The following is a 21,140-nucleotide window of genomic DNA, read 5'->3' on the forward strand; positions in this document are numbered from 1 at the left end:
CTCTGTGTCTCGACACTTAAAATGCCACTCTACACTTTGAACGACCTTGCTGTGTGCAGCTTCGTGATTGGTGCGGGTGGCACTATCTGATTGGTGGAATGACGTCGAAGTAGCCAGTGGCCTCGTAGATATCTAATGGACTGAAAGATTTGAAATATTGCTACAATGAAGTCGAGCAGCTTGCAGTGAGGACTTCAGCGTGCATCACAGCCCAGACCGGCAAGATTCGCCACATTCTAGGCTTCATCAATTTATTTTCTTTTTCCCCATTTGCATCTCAGTTTTTTTGACAACCTTTTTTCTCATAATCATTTACAAGTATAAATTATTGTATTAGTACATTTATCTGATGCGGACAATTGATTGACAAAGAAAAGGAATACAGTAAAAAAAAAATCCCATATTTAAAAAAAAAAAAAAAACATTTTGTGTACATGGAGAGACAATGGTGAAACTGGGATGTTTTTCCCACACATCAGTCCTAGCCAATCATCCTCTACAGGCAGGCATCTGGCCCAATCCGATGTCTCGATTTCCATTATTAATATAATATAAATTTCATAGCCTCAAAGACATCTGCTGTTGTTACCACTGTTCCCTTTTGGTAACTTTACCTTTTCAGAATACTACTGATATGTATGTGAATTGTGTCTGCTTTGAGGTATAAATCCCAGAGAGTGGTGGCACTGATGTCACTCTATGGCCCGCCCCCCCCCTGCTGTCAAGGTCTTTTCTAATTGGTGCTTCTGCTTGAATGACCCCCACACTCTTGTACGTGAGTGACCTTGCAGCAGATCAATCAAGGAGCCTGCGTAGCAGCGAGAGCACTCTCGAGTCTCGAGGGAAGGGGTGGGGAGGGGGGGGGTGAAGGCTCATCTGAGACAGGCTGGCTCATATTAACCCCTGGTCTCTGTTACACAGACACTGGCCTCTCACTTCATCCATTAACTAGCACTTCTCCATTAACTGGTATGATGCCCCATTTGTTGCTCTGCAGCTCATGGCTGGATGAAGGGTGTCCAGGGATTCTTGGGCAGTGATCGTCGTTGGAAGGGCTACAGGCCTGGCCTTCACTTAATGGGGGGGGGGGTGGTATAAGACTAGGCTGTGTTGAGCACTCTCGGGTGGCATTGCAGATATTCCTTTGCCAGCCGATGCCTGCCGGGGGGGCGGACACTGGTAATCGCACATTTCTTTGATGTGCTGGGTCACCCGCTTCCACCCTCCCTTTGCCTTGTTCACGCTGTCCGTTGATTGGATGGAGGGCGGACAAACGGCGTGAAGTGCAAATGAAGCAATTATAAAACAAAAAAAAACAGTGCAAATTAACTTAATAAACTTAAGAGCATTAAAAGTAAGATGCTAAATCTTCTCAGACCTCCTCCTCTGGTCTCCAGCCCCACTACCTACATCCCTAATTGGTTATCAGCGTCTTGTCTCACGGAAATCACTTTAGCTATTGGCTTTAAGGTATGATAAGAGGGAAGAAAATGCACAAAATAACTTAAACTTGATCAAAACACTGTCCCAGAGGCTATAGGCTATACAACAATACTGGCCAATGGAGGACATTTGAGGTGCGTGGTGATCACAATGTTGGTTAGGGGACCACGGTAGCAGTCGACTTACGTACATGCATAAGAGTCACTTGGCGTGTTTTAGGAATCCATCTAAAAAGAGGGAGGAGTCACAACCTCACACAAAACGGCCTCTGATTTCAATTTCGTGAATATTAACATAGCCACCAGCTTCATCATCACAAGCGCGGATGGGTTAACTACCATTTCCGCCGACACGCTGGTCACCAGTGAAACCAAGCGACTTCCCTGTACATGAGGGTAAACAAGGCCCTATAAGTGTGCAACACAACTCCAACAGGGTTACAACCTTCCTAAATCGTTTCATACCACTCCAGGTTTGATCTGTGCCACCGGTTTATGCAGAATTCTTGCAGAGAAATCCTCTGCCTTTCCCACAATGCATCTGGCTGAGGATTCTGTCGAAGCCCATCAGAACAGACAGTCACCTCAGGAATAGCAGTTACCGTCTGGGTTAGGTGCAAACCCCCTACACCGGAACAGACAGCAAACCTAACAACATCTTTAAGGCTAAAATATTTTAGACATGTCCACCGTTAAAAACCTAATTATTACTGATGGCAAAAGCCTTTCAAGACATCTCAGAAACAGGGCGGAGTAGCTCGGTTAGGTAAATTAACAATTTGTCGTCTGTATACCACATAACATCTCCAGTAATGAGGTGGAATTTGTAATTACAGTAAGAGTAATATATATATTTATATATACTAATATGCCCACGAATTTGATAAACTTCATCTAAAACATTTTTTACACCATAGTCATAAGCAGGCTTCTCTACTGGGATATGAACCCACATCATTCATGTAAAGGAGTCAGGACGCGCATAATCTCCGGGTCACATCCCGGGTCATGTCAGGGCAGACATTAGCATAGCTGCCTGAAAACTCAAAAGAGGTTCGTGACCTTCACCCCAGATCTAATGTAAACTGCTCAGGGTCCGGCCATCCGGGCATCTGCTTCCGAGATACGGCATAGATACTTATTTTTAAAAAATAATTAAAAAAAAAAGAGTCTTAGAGGAGTGTGTACATTAGAGACGTGGACTCACCAGAAATCAGATCATGCATTTACAAAAACACAGAGAAGATGTGTGGCACCTTTTTCACTATCAAAATCATTTTTGATCTTTTTTTCTTAAATCCTGATGTCTATGTTCATCTTGGAATGTTTTTATACCGCAACACCCCACATCACTACAGCGAATCCAGACACAGATGTCTGGTGGTCCAGTTGTTGTTTTTTGCTCATGTTAATTTTGAAGGTATCCCCCCCTCCATAGACAAAATGGTATGAGCCTAGACGTATGTCTTGGCCAGTCATAATATGACGCACCCACATGTGAGACTTAGAACTGCTTACAACTTCTCTTCCAGTGGGGGTGTTTGAAAGGATGGATGCTGGATAAAGGAAAATAATCTCACTTCAGACATGCTCGGTCTTGCATATCACAGTCCAAAGCAGTCTCGTTCTAGATGGGGGGGGGGGGGGTGGGGGTTAAGCAGGTGGGGACAGTAGAGGAGCCCTGCTCTGACAGGTTCGCGGTCCAGCCGTGGTCGGGTGGTAGGTGGCGGGGGGTCTCTGGTCCCATGGCGTGATGTGGGCTTTCTGGGCAGGCAGGCGCTGGTCCCCATGCAGGTCACATTGGGGTCAAAAGTAAAGGGCAGGCTCGCTGCTGAAGTCCGAGAGGGATGTGCTGTCGGCAGGAGTGAGCTGGGGGGGCAGGAATCGTTTATTAAAACAAGCTCATTACTTCAGTGTACATTTAGCTGCTGACTGTTGACTGGGGTAACGTGTAAAAACCCGGCAAAAAGCTTTTAGCAAAAAAAAACTGAAGATCTCTCTCTCAGGAATAGCACGTAATAAAATAAAAATTTTCACAAGAAATACAGGATATTTCTTACTCTTTTTGCCAACTTTTGGTTTTGAAAACCAAAATGCAAACTCTTTTATTAATAATAATAATAATAATAATGATAATAATAACAATAATAATAATAATGCTCGATCCTTTATTGTCCCCGTGGGAAAATTCTTTTTACGCCTCCTTCAATTTGCTCTTTTGTAGAGCAAGCTGTTCAGCATTCTTCACCCAAAAGATTGGTGAATTTCTTTCTTTTTTTATTTCACCTCATTTTCTCATAGAAGCCTACAAAAACATTAAATCAGGTACCAAAATAAAGGTTTTTCGGGAGATTTGTAGCAAAATCCCACAATTTGCGCCACTGAAATGAAAGCGAGGTCCCCATTCATCGGGTCATGGAATACCCCAACAGCCATATTGCAAAAACACTTAAAGATAATGAATTTAAATAGTATCCTTATTTGATATCAAAATGAAACATAGTGGCTTATTAAATCTAACCTGGGCCAATTTTCAATATTTCCTTGCTGGTACCTACTACTAATATGTTTATCCAAAGCAAATTATAATTTAATACATTTAGTTCTCAATATTTTACTGGGCAATAAGCTTCCTCAAAGATATGAGAGTGGGATCTGTTTTGGGACTTGAACCAGTGACCTTCAAGACACTGAAGTCTGTGTCTGCATTACTTGTTATCACCATGGTCACAGATTCTGCTTCAAGCCTCTGAGCTCAATGTAAAATAGCCTTCAAGTAATACTCAGTGACTTGAAAATGCAGATTAATAGTTTGGCAGTTTGTCTCACCATCACGTCCTCTGCGGACGGCTCTCGGGACTCGGGGTTCGTGAGGAAAGTAGGGTCGTCCAGCTTCTGTTCCTGCCAGCTGCTGAAATCTACACCGTGCTTTGGGGTGTAGCTAGAAAGGTCTGCTAGCAGGGAGAAAATGAGCCAGAAAGAAAGAGTAAATTCATCATTTCTGTGCACAACATAAAATATGCAAAAAGCAATACAAAAAATGTAATCACAAACCTTGCATCGTTTTTTACCAGATGCCACGAAACTTACAGACTCTCACCACTAGGTGTCTCCACTGATGTCATAGTATAAGCTGTACTATGTTACACCTCCAGCTATTCGGAGATCGTTGGAACTATTTTTATTTCCCCCCACTCCTTTGTTACCCAGCCTACTCCTTCTGCTGTATGTGGCCAATAAATCTGATAGATGTATTATACCGACAGTGGGGAAGTTGCTCATACACCTCCAAGTTTTTTTTAAAACCCTGCCTACATCTTCACTGATGTTCTGTTAACTTTGGAATATACTTTGTTTCGTCACCATCTGCCCCAGTTTCTCACCCATGCTGGAGGGGGCTTGCGTGGGAGAGCTGGAGTAGCTGGGCCGTGGGATGGAGATGCGCTCTGCCTTGGCCTCCTCCTCCTCCTCCTCCTTCTCCTCCTCGTCCTCATCATCGTCACCCCACAGGCTGCTCTCCGAGGGGTACTCGAAGGTGCTGTGCAGGCTCGACTCATTGAAGGAGATCTTCAGCTGCCGGGCGTGAATGGGGAGCAGGTTAACAGGGGGGAGGGGGGGGGGCACAAATCTGAACTGGCTGGGGTCAAAGGTGTAGTGAGTGAAAAATCCGCATTTCCAAATGCAAGAATATAAAAAAAACACACACGATGGCCACACAACCCTAAAGGCTAATCCAAACAATGAAGGAAGTTTGCAGACGAGACCAGTGATAAATGTCCAATACAAGGCAAAACAAACAAGATACTGCAAGAACACAGCTAACAGAGGGTGGGATATTTATAAACGTATACACAAAGTAGAAAGGCCTAAAAATAGCTTTATATCAAGCCAAACTGTGCTCCATGCTGGATAATAAGGCCCATCCTCTGGACAGAGAGCCGTCTCAGGTGAGCAGCAATGTTCATCCTCAGACTGACATCCCCAGGCCTTCAAAAGTTCATTTTTGCCTTTTTGCTATTTGATTAGTTAAGGGTCCCAAACCCTGCCCAGCTTTCAGGGCACTTACACTCATCCTGCACTGCATTGCACATTAAAAATGACGCAGTAACATAACCTATACTGTAGCACTGCATTATAAACATTCATTTTATTTATTTACTATTGTAGGGTCCAAGTATGCAGTGCTGGAACCCAACTGTATTTTGCTAAGATCTTCTCTTTTCATTATTATTATTAATTATTATTATTATTCTGCATTAAAACACCAAATTTGGTGAAATGGTGGAAAATTCCCCCCTGCTACTCAGTCTAGTAAAACTATACCCATCAGCCTGATGGTGGCGCTATAATGCAATGTTTTACGTTTTGCCCTATATTAATGCATCTGCTTTCTTTCTGGGAGCTTTTGTAATGCAGCTGGACGAGCAAAGAGGTCTCACCCGGAGGGGTTCAATGAAGTGCAACCTATTTAACGTTTTCAACCGTCAATAAATGCGCCTTAGTTAAAATTGCCACTGCACACTGTGTGTTAAATATCAACACACTTTAAAAACACAGGATATTTAACAATCAATTTGGTTATTTGTTAAAAAGAAGTCAAGGCGATCTCAGCCTGCAGGTTCAGTGAAGCTCAGATTTGTGGGTGGGTAACTTGCAGTACTGGTCTGTATGTGATTACGTCATAGATATCGATAGAGATAATACATACCTAAAGAGGAGCATAAACCACAAGCATAGTTACTAAAACATTATATATATATATATATATATATGTATTACAGTATACATTTTATGGGGGGGCGGTTTGTAGGACTTCATATGTATTTTTAAATAGTGCCCAACAGGTGGCTCCAAAATTTAGGCCATCATGAACATTCAGCTGGGTCAAGGCTCTCCTGCCTGGTATAAGAGACCCTGCCTGTGAGTTCTTCTTTGGGTAAAAAAACTCAGATTAGTCAATGCAGGCTAAACCTGCCCGCAGACGGCAGGATCATGACCTTTCTGACCCAGCATTGACCAACAGTGGCCTCCAGGTCCAGAGCAGGGACAAACCCTACTGGCCTATTAGCGAAAAGCGCACTGGCCCACTTTACAGAGGGCAGCCTGGAAACTCCTTCTGTCCTTCATTAATTCAGGCTCTTTCTCCTTCTTCCTTTCTGCCAGGGGCATTTCCCATCGAAGACCTAAAACGGAACGGCTCGACATCTGCGGCGTTTCGATAACCGGGCCCCCGTGGCTGCCCCCGACGCGCCCGAGCCGATTCGATGAGCCGTGGCTGCCAAGCCCGCCATGTGTCGCGCCTCAGGGGGACCCCTGGGTCAGATCTGGCGCCATCCTCGGGACACAGACCAGCGGGCTTCTCCCCGGCCCCAAGGTGAGGCCTCAGGCTGACCCAGGCCACAGCTCTGCTCGCGATGACCCCGATTCCGCCGTCTGTCTGGTTTACCTACATAGTCACAGGAAGGATCAGCACGCTCATTCCCGGCCTGTGAGTCACGCGCAGTGTTTACGTTTCTTTTCCACATCTTTTGAAGCTGCAGAGTTTCTTGCAAGAGCCACAATGAGAATGACACACACAAGGGCAAAGGGCACACAATAACAGATGTTAGTCATTAAGTGACAGCTCCTTTGAACCGAGTGCGTTACTGACGCCATTCCAGGCTTTGTAGAGCTTTCCAGGCACTGACTCCAGGCACTGACTGACTTGACTGACAAAGAGTCAGACAAAAAAAAACACAGATTCCCACACATCACCATCTTTTTGTGTTCCGCCTGCTTGGCCCCCCAAACCTGAATGCTGTTCTGGCACCTGCATCCACATAGCTTCAGACCGGCCGAACTTGGCCACATTAAACATTCACTTCCATCACATGCTTCCACGGTGTCATCAGCCACATCTCTGCCTGCAGCGACAAACTAATCCTAGAGAGGCGGGGGAGGGGGGGGGGGGGGGGGGGGGGGCTGCACCTCGCTCCTCTCAGCTGTTCCAATTTGCATTCGCAGGCCGGCTTGGTAATAGCCCTTTCCGGATCGTTTCCGCTCCCATACTGGGACACTGTTTGCTCTGTGCTGTGTCTGGAATTCAGGACTCTTTCAGTGACCCTGTGGAACCGGGCATTTCAGCCCAGTCACTGAAGGCATGCTTAACCGCAAACTGCTGGTTCTCAGTGATGTTAGTTGGATGGCTACATATAAAGACACACACAGCTAACTAATAATAGCTGTGTTAAAACTGAGCTCAAATATAGCCTTTTTGATGCACGCTTCAGAGCATGGGCAGTGGTGGGGTTTACCACCACTCATACCATACATTTGAGTGCGGCCCCAGAGGTTTCCCCCCGTTTTGGCTACAAACATTCATTACACTAAGGGGGCCCCAAAATGAAGTGGTTCTCCATAAACAACAAACCCGCCCTGAGCACAGGGCCCCTTTAAACCTGTCCCACACTGCTCCAAGCATCAATAACGGCACCAGATAAAGAGACCAAATAAAGATCCCTGCTGTCAGCACAATGTGAAAGACAGAAGGCTGGTCCCACACACACTTCTCGGGCGTCCATGGGGAGGGCCTCGCAATCAAGGTGAGTCGGTCACAGGGAGTCAGGAGCTGCTCACTTCTGCCCCCCAGCAGGTCCAGAGGAGGACAGATCTGACTGTGACCACCTCAACCTGTCTCTATACACATAACACAAACCAGACATGTTACTTATGCAAGGGGTTCCAAAACTTTTCCCACAGACTGCTTTACGTCATGCAATAAATTTCAGACTGGTAAAATGGCCAGGGGGTGCTGGAGGATTGATCAGCAAGTGCAACCACTTCTTTCAGATGCAAACATAATACATAAACGCAAACATGAGGGAGTCACAAAAAATTGAAAATATATGCTATTTTTTTTGTATGTTAACCAAAATCCATAGCGTTCCATGGCCCACTGGAATACTGGCTTCGGATCAGTTCCTGTCCGCGAACCAACTTAAGGCCTTCTGCTTGTGCACCATTCAAAGGGCATTCAAGACAAGACCTAAAATCAGTAAAAGAATGAGAACAAAGGCTATCTGAAGGTCATTAGCTTGATAATAATTTGCTTAGCCTATCGGAGCTCACCCAGCTGACTCGTGGGCTTCATTGGGTCTCGCTGATATGAAAAGGAAAGAGGGAAAAAAAAAATCAATCATTGTTTCCAGTGCCATGTGGTACTACATTGGATGCACTGGTTTATTTATATCCAGGATGAATTTCTCAGAAATTCCCAAAAAGAGTGTGGTCTGAGAAACCAGGGGATACACGCAGTGACATGTGTGTGACCAGGGATCGTTCTCACTTCTCTCTGGTACATGGTCCGAGCCAGCAGCGCTCTTTTTGCTTACCCGCAGTGTTTCGATTCCCTCTCTGGCACTTCCCCTCCGCCACCGGCTGTAAAAGCCAGCATTATCAAGAGCAGAAGGGACCTATTTCGCTGCATGGACTTCACAGTGGGCTCATTCAAGCCCCCGGGGACGTTTTCATTCAGCACCGCACGCTTCGGCGGTGTTGATAAAGCCTAGTGTGCCCCCCCTACTGCCCGCCACACCAGACACTCTTTGTGGGATAGACCACAGAAGTACCCGACTATTTAGGACCTTGGGTTTGGGAACAGGGAGCCTGACATCCAGGGGTGGGAATGAGGGATGATGCATTGCTTGATAACGGGAGCCTTGTGCACATGCGACCTCGTGCCGGAAATGCGACGCTTGGCACCATCTGCATGCACCCATCTCCAGGTTTGCCGGAGACTCTTGAGGACAAAGGGAAAGGACAGATGGGGAGAACATCTGCAACTGGGCAAATGAATGTTCCGAGACAGGCCAAGGCAAATGAGTGGGTATTTTCCACAATGAGGTAGGAGAAGTCTACAACAAGACAGGCCAAGGCAAAGGTTGGCAATGGCAACAACAAGACAGGGGTTAGGGGGACAAGGAAGGCACGGGCTATAATTAGATGGGTCAAGGTAGAGATGCACAATATATCGATTAACATGTTAGCGTTACACAATATTTCGCTGGAAATCAAGACATTGGCCTTTGTCCAATGTGCTAATCTTGGTCGATACTGCCGGTCCATATTCAGATTTTAGTCAATATTCAATGATGACAGCTTGAGAGTTAAAGACATGACCACTGAAACAATGGACAATCAGCCATTTTCAATAGAGAAGGATGATGGATTTCATTGGCTCATTCACTACTTAGAAGAGGTCTCAGGGAAAGGCAAGGGGGCGGAAGGTCTGACATGAGACAAGCTATGACAAGAGGGGGGAGGTCTATGATGGACAGACTATGAGGGGGGAGAGTCAATGAAGAGAAAGTGAAGGCAAGGGGGGAGGTCAATGACAGGCTAAGGTAAGGCGGTAAAAGGTTTATGACAAGATGGGCTAAGGGATAAAAGAGGGGGGTCTACAACAAGACAGGCCAAAGAAAGGGGTGTCTAAAATGAGAGAGGGCCAAAACAAGGGGGAAGAGGTTTATGATTTGACAGAATAGGGAAAAGGAGGGAAAGGTTGATGACAACACAGGCTGATGCAAGGAGGGGTAAAGTCTTCACGGAAACAGGCCATGGCAAGGAAAGAAGTTCCACGATGACACAGGACAAGGAAAGGGGAGGAACGTCTACAACGAGACAAGCTAAGGCAGGGGGGAGGGGTGCAATCCTCATGATTCTCTCCTCTACTACCCATCAAGTACTGAGGATCCGACGACGGATGCCGTTCTGGGATGCCAGGGTATGAGGAAGCTTGCTAAGGCTTCTCAGCAAGGATGGTGGATAGGTTGAGGAGACACTTGATCGCTGCTGATATTCAACTGCCGAGTTTAATATTAGCACCATTGAGCATAAAACAAGAGACAATAAAAGAATAAACCACCCCCCTGCCTGGCCTACCCGGTTTATTTTTTTCTTTCCTTTTTCCTGTTATGCTCACGTTCTTTGTCTGAGCCATAAATTTGGGGCGTGGAGCGCTCCACTGCGCTTCCATCAGAGGCTGGGAAGGGAGAGGGTGGGAAAGGCAGGACTTCAATGATCTCCTTCCCAGGGGAGTGCAAGGACGGTGGCAGACACACCCTGCCTCCCTCGAGGCACAAGGAAAAATGTCAGCCACAAGCCCACAGACGCAACTGAACAGCCAAACCCAGTTCCTACGCTAACAACAAAACACACCTCAGGCCCAGTCATCACTGGACGAGCTCCTCCTCGTGTCCCGTTCCTCGGCAGTCACCCGAGACCACAGCGGACCGGTGCGGCATGACGGCAGTGGGGTGACAGGATACACCGAGCGGTAGCAAGCGAGGGAACGCACTGCGTCCTGTGTGCATTATTTACAGTGTAGCCAAGCTCCCAGGCATTCCCCTTCTGAGACGTGGCAACTTAGCAATGCGACTGCGTGGGACCCCACAAGTGAGCACCGGCCTCAAACACCACATGGAGCGCGACGGAGACGCTTCGAATTACATGCTTCTCTAGGGCCAGTATGTTCGGAAATGTGGTCAGACCTGTGTGGTCCTGACCCCGTTCCTGAGCAGCCGTGCGTGGAAGTGATGCATCTGATGGTCCCGTTGGCCTCCAGGAATTCTAATGATGGGATAGAATGGCCAGGGTTGATGTTGCCCGGTGACAGAAGGCACAGATACGGCGCCGCAGAGGCAGCGAAACGAGAGAGTGGGGACACGGATGCCCGGAAGCAGAGGCCGGAGAGGACGACCCCTCCCTCCGGAAAGAGAACCAGTCCCACTGGAACAGACACACTTTCCGGACACCCTCTTTGGACGAAGCAACGATCCAAATTTTAAATGCCTGGGAAAAAACCCTGGATGAGTCATAGTTTCAAAAAGAATCACTTCAATATTTGTTTTCACAGAAGCACATTTGACTAGAATTTGCTTAGTGAGTATATATACACATACTCACCAGGCACAAGACATGCCAACGTGATGCTGATAATAAAACAAGCTGCTGTCCTAGTCTTTCATGTCCCTGCATTATTTACTCATACTTAGTAATGTCTCTTCTTAACCAAGATCTCTCACCATGTCTAATTTGTGCACAGTAGCACAAGAGCTGTAGTTTTTCCCACACAAAAATACAGTACCACAAAAAAGAACTCTACACTACATTAGAAAGGCTTCCCACACCTGGCTGCCCACATGCACACACACAGACACACACTGATCCCAGATCAGTCTGAATTAAATATGACAGTGGCAGCTGTGCTTTGCTGTTTGAATCCTAATTACATGAGCTCACAGGGTGAAGAGACTGTAGTCTCTTGCGAGAGAGAGAGCTAGTCAGGGTGCTTCCGAGCAGGTGATGGGAGTCGAGCTTGCGGGGGCACGGCCATCTCAGACGTGCGGATGGAAAGCGAGGAGGGAGGGGGGCGTGTCCATTGAAGAATCCTTGTTATGGCCTGGATTTTGACCTTGCCATTTAAAATGCAAACGACACATAAACAGAAAGGTTCCGTGTAGTTCAGCCCATCCCGGGGGCGAACCCTCGAAAACAGCAAATCCCCCATTACTCTTGTGCGACTTTATTCAGCAAAACTCTGCAGAGCAGCCACAACGTTACCAGGTTATTTGATCAGAACCAGATATTTCCGGTTCCAAGCAGACGCACGCGCCAGCAAGCAGGCGGACGGTGATGAATCCCAGTAGGTGCTGGAGCGCTTTAGCGGCGAGGGAGGGGTTGAGGAGAGATGATGGCACTCGACCTTATGGGATAGACGTACCCAGATCAGTGACGAGACGTGTAGGAGGGGGAGGAGAGAGTAAGAGACAGAGAGAGAGAGAGAGAGAGAGAGAGAGGGATGAATGAGGAAAGGCTAAGGGTGTGGATGGCAAAGCGGGGCGGCATGACCGCTGAATCATCCCACACAATGGGTGAGACCTATCGCCAAAGAATGGACTATCGAAAAAACTGGAAGCGCGTGAATCTCCCTTGGATGTTTTCAGGCAACGATGCATGGCAGTAACCATAACAAGAGTAATATATACCTGAAAAACACGCACAGGCTTCTCCCCTCCGACACAGCATGCCAGTTTCCCTTTCGTACATTGTGCACATTCCTTCATGAGTAGTCAACACCTCATAATGTGCACCTTTGTCCCCTTGTAGGGGGTGCCCAAATGTGCTGAGGGGCAGGGCAAGACAAGCTTGAACCCCACCCCCCAAACCCCCCGGACCAGTTGCACAGCTCACTACTTCGCCCGAGTATGTGGACCTAGCCGGTTATCGAACTGGACTGATGGTGATGTCAGCACTAATGCAAATATCCAAGTACAAGAATTCTCTGTCACAGTCTTCAAAAAGGATTAGTTGCAGAGAAGCAAATTTGAATAGAGTTTGCTTAGTGTGTATAAATATACATGACATGGGGACCTCAGAGAGGCACAATGCATCTCCCTCCCTGCATTTCATACCGTGTTTGAGGCAGCAGACAGCCTTTGTGGATCTCCGTATCACACGTGGGAACGCCCACCCGCCTCATTCTCAAAAAAATCCACCCTCGCTCGTCATCCATTGTGTCCCAGGAAACAAAGTTACTATTTTTGAACAAAAATAAGTGACAAGTACATTTCATTCTTCCACCAGCTAATTAAAATGCATATTCACCAAAGATCCTGCCTTCATTTATGTCTGTTTTGCACTATTATTCACCAACTCAGTTATGCGAGTCCCGGGCACCAACAACCGTAGGGCTGTCCCAAAGTACAGTAAAAACAGCCGAGAAGCATGACAGTGTAGGGCCGAATACAGCAGCAATAAAACCAAATTAATCTTGATCTCACAACGGAAGGAATGCTTCCTTATGAGCTGTGACGGCGCAGCATTTCTGTACTTCAGATACCAGCTTGGCCGGTTTGTTCCCAGAAATCACAAATTTACTCGGATGAGTTATTTTTGCTCAGAGAGAAATGAGCAAGCACTAAAGGTGCACAAGTATTTTTAAAACACAAAATACCTTTAGGTAAATGGGATCGAACCTCAGGTATAAGTTTTCCGGCCATCCTGGAACCACTTTTCCTCATGAGAGTCACGGTAGATCTACTTTTCGTCAGCGTGAAAAGTGAACCCCAGTACAAACCAGATACAGACTCACAGGCACACGGCAGCACACATCCAGGCTAGTTTTCAGCTGGGATGGAGCACTGCAGTATATTTTACCTGGTATTAAGGATAAACGGGCTGAAAGCCGATTAGGCTACTGGTCTGAGTAAGACGCTAGTCTTTACCACTTTGTCATTAACCTTTTAGGTGGCACTGACAATTTATGCAACATGGACAGCAGACTAGGGAGGGAAGGCGGATGAGCAGGACCCAAGGAGCAGCTAAAGCAGGTACCATTCGATAAAGAACCAAGCCGGGAGTTCAGACAGTTTGGACACCTATTTTCACACCGTCTGACTTGATTTCTGTTTATGTATAGACTGGGTTACAAAACAAAAAAAAAGAATAAAAGGAAACTCAGGTGGGTCTAGTTACAGGGTCTGTCTAGTTACAGGGTCTGTCTAACCAAGATCACCAGGGGTCGCATATCGCTGACTGGTGCCTGGTCATCAGGAGAGTAGCCAGAACCTTCCTGAGGGGCTCATCTCCACACCTTCTAGCCAAACAGTGCTCGCTTGATTAGACCCCGACGTGTCATCTAGCCCAATAGAGGTCTGCTATTTGTTGGCTGCTAGTTACAGGCGGTACTGAAACCAGTCCAGTTCATCTGTGACCAATATGGAAAGGGGGGGGGGGGTTTGTAACATAGGGGTTGTGAAACGCACAACTTGCTCTTCTCCATAAGAGCTCTCTAAAAGCACCCACCTCAAAGACAAGCAGCTCCACTCCCCCCCACCTCTGAAGCTGTCTCATTACAGCTCCATGTGAACGAACGTGTAGAACGACAAACACCTACCCCCCCCCCGGCCCAGTCAATGCAGAGCAGACCCGTTTCACCAATAACAGCATGAGATCCACATCTGGGATGTGCTGTCAGGCTAAAAGCGTGATTAAAGAAAAAAGAAAGTAAAAGAACAGGGGGGTTTGAAACATCATCTTTGACGTATGTGGGTCACACAAGCCTGTCAACGCCGGACCCAGCTGGATTTTCAGCAAACGATCCTCACCTGGCCCACACTAAGAGAAAACCCTTGAAATTTTAGCATTGCACATGAGAGGATATTCCTTAGTGACCAGGGGTTAGAGTCTCATGCTGGGCTACCGCTAGTGAATGACAAACCCAACCGTCCACCCTGTTTACTAAAACGACTGACCCATCATAGTTTAACCAAATAGCCCCTTTTTAGGGACCTCAGCTGACATGGTGACAAAAACTCAAATCCCAATTTTCAGCCTACCGCGAGCCGAGAGGACAACAACTTACAAAAAAATGACATGGACCAAATGAAATATCAAAATGAATTATTTTTTTCATGAATAGAAAAAGTTCAACTGTGGTGTTTCATGTCATACTGAAACCATCACAAAACATTTCCCCAATTCGTCATGGGACTGCGATAACCCCAGCCAAGCCTGCTTCTGTATGAATTCACATGCAGGAACATTGCTTAACTACCGTCCTACATTAAAATTAATACTCAAGCCACCTGAACACTGACCATATGTAGTCAAAGTCACGAACAAGTCACGCGACCCACAGAGCCTAACTTTTTATGACGAAGTCGCAGTCAATGTGGACAATGTGCAAAGTATATTATCCTGGGTCTGTCTGCAGGCAGCACTCTAACGTCGTCACGACAAGAGCAAGAATTAAGAAAAAAACAACAGTGTAGCAAACGGATATATTTGAAGAGAACTTTTTATCTAGGACTAGATGTTTATCTGTTACCAAAATACTGGTGTTTCAATAATGGCACGCTGTTAGCAAATTGTTCATTTTCTCTGGTTACGCTTCTAAAACAGACGAACCTCGTGTTTGGCTATGAGTCAGCGACTAAATATAGAGGCGTCCGGCACCTCCGTCACCCAACCGCGTATCTGCCAGGAAAGCATCTACTCAATGAAATAGGCCGCCGGGGCCAGGTACGATTACTAGTGACTAGCAGTTGCCAGCCTTTACTTGGACTGAACCGACGATAATTCCCTTTAACTCCCTCCGTAATGACCATCTGACGCCAATCTCACTGGACTTTAATACGGTAGCAGGAAATCTTCCCTCAGAAACATACGGATTACATCGCATTGATTAAAAGTAATAAAGGCAATAAAAAATGCACGAAACAGCACCATTGGGTTCAAATATCCCAGCGCAATTCTCACAGTCCAACATTAAAAGAACCATAACATAAATTCCCTTAACAATACATGTATATATTTGTCACGCACTAACAAAACAGAAACCGGGATGAATTCGATGTATGTGAATGCATATTGTACGCATAATTCATAGCTCATTACTCATAGGTCTAAATCTATTTGAAATGCGAGACGGATTTAAATTTCAGGTTTCAGTGGTTTTGAAATTTGTCAACTTTGCACGCTCCCTTCCTTTGGTTAAAAAAAAAGGTTATTAACGTGTCAAGAAGGAAACGCGATCATGGGATTAAGGTGCGAGCGCCAAGTGCGCGGTTTTACGAGGTGGCCGCGAGACGCTCCGAGTCTCCTGATCAAACAGATCGTACGTATCCGCGACGTGATGCAGCGTGATAGCTCAGCCTCACAAAGACGACAAATCCCTGGCAGACCACGCCATTGCAAAAAAAAAGCCACCATGCAACACCTCGCTTTAAGGCTATACCGTAACTGAATGGCGCTCCCACGCATCACACTTCGCAAGGAGTATCACCTAGCGCAGCCGAGAAAACCGTGCTGAAAAATAACACAGATATACTAACTAAGAATGTCCAATTAGCGAAAAAACATCTGTTCGTTGGTAATTATGCGGACATGAGTCAGAGTCAATGACGAAGCGGGGACACGGGTGTTTGTAAGTGTCACCGGTCATATTAATGATGCAGCTGATGCACCGCTACACATTAACATATCTGTGCGCCTTTGGGAAATTAAACTAATGGACTGTGCTGATTGCTGGCGACGGGGCGGTGTATGTCATGCCAGTGCACAGCAGCGTGCTCGGACGCAGCTGGGGCTGCGCCTGCATGCAAGATCCATACGCCTACATCTTGCTCACCTTCTTGCCGGTGGAGCCGGTTTTGGAGAGGCAAGAACGGCCCAGGGAGAGGTAGCCTCCGATAACCTCAATCTCGTCGGCTGCTGGGTACCGTTTCTTCAGCAGGGAGCCCAGCTGTGTGTACGGAGCCTGCTGCGAGGTAGTGCTGGCCGGGGCTCCAGCAGCAGGATCCTGGAACTCTTGGGAGCCGGGCTGGGGTTCTGGTCGTCGTTTGGGTACCACCGTGAAGGTGTTCGCTGAACGACGCTGCACCACTGGACTTGGGACCACCTGGGAGGGCTCCACTTCAACATCATCGATGTTGGTGACAGGCAGCTGATCAGTCTCCGCTGGCAGCACGGGGGTGTGCGCTGGGGGTTCTGGTTCAGGTCCCAGGGGTGGCGAGGGGCAGGCGGGAAGCTCTGGTTTAGGAGGGTCCATTTTGGCTTGCCTGGTGGCCCCCTCGCTCTTCTTGGCGGGGGAAAGGGGCATGGTTGGCACAGCAGCCAGGGTCACCTCTGCCACATAGTCCTGTGGCAGGGTGGGCGAAGGTGGGGATCGCACAGGGCTGGATGGCGCGGTGCTACCCGGAGAAGCAATGGGACCCCGGCGCCGGGGGATGACGGTGAAGGAGTTGCGCGATTGCAGGCGCAGGTTGGCGAGAGCCCTGGCCTGGATGTCACCAGGAGGCAGAGCCGATAGGTCGGGTCGTGGGGCCAGCCGGAACTCAAACCCGGGGGAGGGAGGCGATGGCGGTGGAGAGCAAGAGACAGGCGACTCGGCACATGGGCAGGGCTTCTCCGGCGAGCATGGCACCTTGGGTTTGGAGGACAGCTCGTCCAGCTCACTTGGGAGTTTAGCTGGGGTCCGATCCTTTCCGTCAGGGGGGTTCGCCGGCACGTCGCGCCCCCCCGGGACCTCAAAACGCCGACGGAAGGAAGACACGGAGGGCGAGCCATCAGAGCAGCCAATGCCCTCCTGCTCATCTGAAGAGGATTGCGATGTGGTCTTAGAAGACTGAGGACTCTGGAAGACAGAGGGAGACTGCGAGCGCTCTGGGCTGTGAGTGACGGAGGCGGACTGATGTGGGACCTCTGATTTTGGCACTAGGTCCGGCTTCGCTGAGATTTGGGGTCTTGGCCTGATCGAGGGGGTCTCTAGGTCCAGCAGGTTATCCGTGCTATGAGACTTAGGCTGCAGTTTCCCAAAATTGCGGTCGAATTTCTGCAGCATGCGACTGACTCTGCCCTGACCCACACCCAATCCCGCTGTCACATCAGAACCAGGACGTCCCAGCGTGCTCAAATTCTCCTCACTTTTGCTCAGAGAAGAATCATAAATGACCACCTCTTTCGCGCGTATCTCGGTCACCGCACTGCCTCTCCGGTCTATCAGGTCATTGAGGGAACTGTAGCTGCCCACCGTACCGTTTTGCTGTACCCTGGAGCCAGTTTTACCGCCGCCAGCCTCGGGGAAGTAATCCGGATCGGATTCGATGATGATAATATTCTCAGCGCGGATTGTCCGGATTCCGGGGACGTTGCCATATAACTCCAATATGTGCTGCACTGGTCGTGAGACGCTCTCGCGGTCCTGTCTCTTCTTGCGCTCCTTCTCCAATTTGATGAATGGGTTCTCCTGTAACGGGCCTAGACTGTCCTGTAGTACGAGCCTCTCTTGTTCCCCGTGATCACTGTCAGTTTTCTCCGACGAGGTCGACTCACGCTGGTCGACGGTAGCCCAGGGATCTTTCTTTGTTTTCACCGGAGAAAGCTCCGGGGAGGCGGTGGTGCTGCCTCGCTTGACAGCGAAGTGGTGCCTGGCTGTATTCACGGTATAGTTCCTGCTGGTGTTCGCGCCGGTAATGCTATCTTTATTTCTGGAGTCGCTGCTGTCTCCCGTTACTTCACCATTAACCCGGGATGCGGTAGCGCCGGAGCAAGACTCGGATGCACCTGCTCCAGCCGCGCCGCCTTTCGCCTTCCGTCGCTCCAGAATCTCCCTCTTCCAGGCCGGCATCCTCGGACTCTCTTGTCCAGCCTCACGGCGGAGCACACGCAAATCACCGCCAGACATCGTAACGGGAATGGGGCGATCTCCGCAACTTTGCTGCCGCTGCGCCAGGGCTGGAATTTGAAGCTTTATCCGCCGACTGCCGCTGTACCTGCAGCGCCGAGCACTACGCGTACACACACATCCCGTCTCTTGTCTTCTCCTGCGCTCCCCCTCCTGTCTGGCTCGCTGATGCCTCGGCTCCGCCCCCTGCACCTGTACTCCAGCTACGTCACCCTTCCATTTAATAGCACGTACGCTCCCCTTGCATCCGAATTGGTCACAACTATGTTAGGCGCACCCCTAATTTGCATTTATGCCGCCCTCCGTAGTAAACCCTCCTCTATCTATTGTTGCCAAGGCATAGAGCGACTGCCGATCAAAACAACTGGCACCGCCCCCCAGACTATTTTAACCCTCTACATTTTTTTTTGTTGAATCAATTTTATTTACCAGCCGTTACTACACATCTAAATAGACTACAAACAACCAAATGGTGTTTATGCTGCTTCACGTATGTCTAAATCAAAAATATATCAAAACGAAATAAAATATTAATTGAAACAAAGGGGCAACAAAGAACGGAAAAGCGCAGCTAGGTAGAGTGGGTCACTATTGACGCTGGATAACCATGTCTTGTGTCACGCGTCAGGTTTGGGTGATATGTGCTGTCGATCTATGCGCTGGTTTAAAGCCGCCCCCCCAACAAAAAAAGAAAAGATTAATATTCATTAGCCATATCACAGCCGCTCTATTACTATGCACTAGCACTGTCAGTGCTGCCCAGAGCGAAAGACAGATAGCCAGTAGGTAACAGATTAATTAATATACTACAACCCTTCTGAGCGCATCACTTCCAAACAAAAATACAGCGCACCTAGAAGTGGTAAGATGACTAGTTTCCTTTATCACAGATTTATCCGTGCGCTGCCCCTGAGAGCTGCTAATTGTGCCGCTGGAAATAGCAAGTCAGAAGCAGGAAGACAAAAAAACCGCAATTATCCTGTGCGCAGCACGCTTCATTTTTCGTTTCTGTAAGGGCCATCGCACAAATCCTCACCCGTCTGTGATATTGCAAATGCCTCGAATGAAATATTGACAACCCTTTGATATGATAATTACACACGGGAACTGGTGCACACTCAAGGACAGAAACGACACAAAACGCATCTTCATGTATAAGACAAAGACTGCGAATAACAACTAAGCAGATAATAGATACATTGTGGGTTATTTTTATTTCCCAACTACTTCAGTAGCTGCTTTATCTCCACTGAACAAAACGCACGGCAGATAGAAGAACCTCACGATGCATTAAAAATGAAGTAATAAGATGCTGTTCCTTGGTTTTCTCGCGGTCTAATTTTAGCTCAGAACGCGGTCTTGCTTAACAATTACAGCCATTTAAGGCATTCATGGGAAGTCATAATAAGTTATCTGTAATTCGAATCAACAAAAGTGGTTAATCAAAAGTGTCTGAATTAGTAACTACGAGGCTATGGAACCGCGGTGTAATATGCATTACATGTCATACTCTGTAGGCGTGGTTGTCCAAAGTCCGAACCTAATAAAACCGTCTGTATTCCGCAAACCAGCATTTTAATATGCTGGTCGTAAATGACGCAAGTAAACAAATGATACACAAAAAAAGTGGAAGAGCCTATGTCTAATATTTAAACTGGGAAAAGAAGAAACGGTGAAAGCGTTTTCTTTATGCAAATATATTTTGATAGGCCTACAATTTTGTTCCAAGTCCAATTTTGGGCCATGCTTACCAGATGGGTGATGTGTCGGATATTCGTTATTAGACCAATATATAAAATGTTTTAGGTAATCTTACTTCGTATAATTAATATATAATTCATATATTGTGTGACACCTCTGTAGAAACTGTTTAACAATTTATTTCTAGATTGCATTTCACAGTTTCCCATAAGTTTGTCATTAAAGGAACAAACAGTCTTGACAAAGCCTTTTACTTGAAGAGCAGGGAAGACAATGTTATGGTCTTTGAAAGAAAGTCATTCCCCCGAGCTTTGGTTTGTAGCAGGGTTGAAAACTTTTCTTAAGGCAGGGATTGCCAAATGACAACAGACCAGATCTAAACGTCCTTCATTACTAATGCTTGACTTTATAATTAACTTAGAACTAAAGAGGGGGGACGTTTTCTCAAATATTTTTCCCTCCAAGGATCGGAGGGGTGCTTTTTAGCGTATTCTTCGCTCTGGGGATGGTGTCAGTGGATAATAACACGCGTCACGTGGCGCGCATATCCACACTGCATTTCGTTTCGCAAACCTTTTGTACAGACTACTTACGACTCCTCCGCAAATCATCAGGGGGCGGCTGTAACCCCCCGCTTTACAGGCTTTGGCAGTAGGTCGCTCCTCTGACTTGCTTTTTTAAGTAACCCGCAGCCGTCAGGTGCTGAAGGGTAAGATTTTGGAGAAACGACATTTTGGAAATTGAGAGAACGAGGAAATGGCTATTTTTGTTTA

At 47.3% G+C, this 21,140-nt stretch overlaps 1 protein-coding gene across 2 annotated transcripts; it reads right to left on the reverse strand.

Annotated features, from left to right (window-relative positions):
• Positions 1-27: 27 nt before the first annotated feature.
• On the reverse strand, positions 28-18,936 carry tprn (taperin). Of its 2 annotated transcripts, none has more exons than XM_049019783.1 (4): positions 16,612-18,936; positions 4,826-5,015; positions 4,272-4,396; positions 28-3,311 (listed from the first exon to the last, which is right to left on the reverse strand). In XM_049019783.1, the coding sequence occupies exons 1-4, from the start codon at positions 18,664-18,666 to the stop codon at positions 3,249-3,251; spliced, it is 2,433 nt and encodes an 810-aa protein (XP_048875740.1). In that variant the 5' UTR covers positions 18,667-18,936; the 3' UTR covers positions 28-3,248. The 2 variants fall into 2 exon arrangements, with proteins under 2 accessions (XP_048875740.1, XP_048875741.1); XM_049019784.1 differs by having other exon boundaries at positions 4,272-4,393; positions 16,612-18,935.
• Between the last annotated feature and the right edge of the window lie 2,204 nt (positions 18,937-21,140).

This window comes from Brienomyrus brachyistius, chromosome 7, assembly GCF_023856365.1.
Source record: "Brienomyrus brachyistius isolate T26 chromosome 7, BBRACH_0.4, whole genome shotgun sequence".
Lineage (NCBI taxonomy): Eukaryota > Metazoa > Chordata > Actinopteri > Osteoglossiformes > Mormyridae > Brienomyrus > Brienomyrus brachyistius.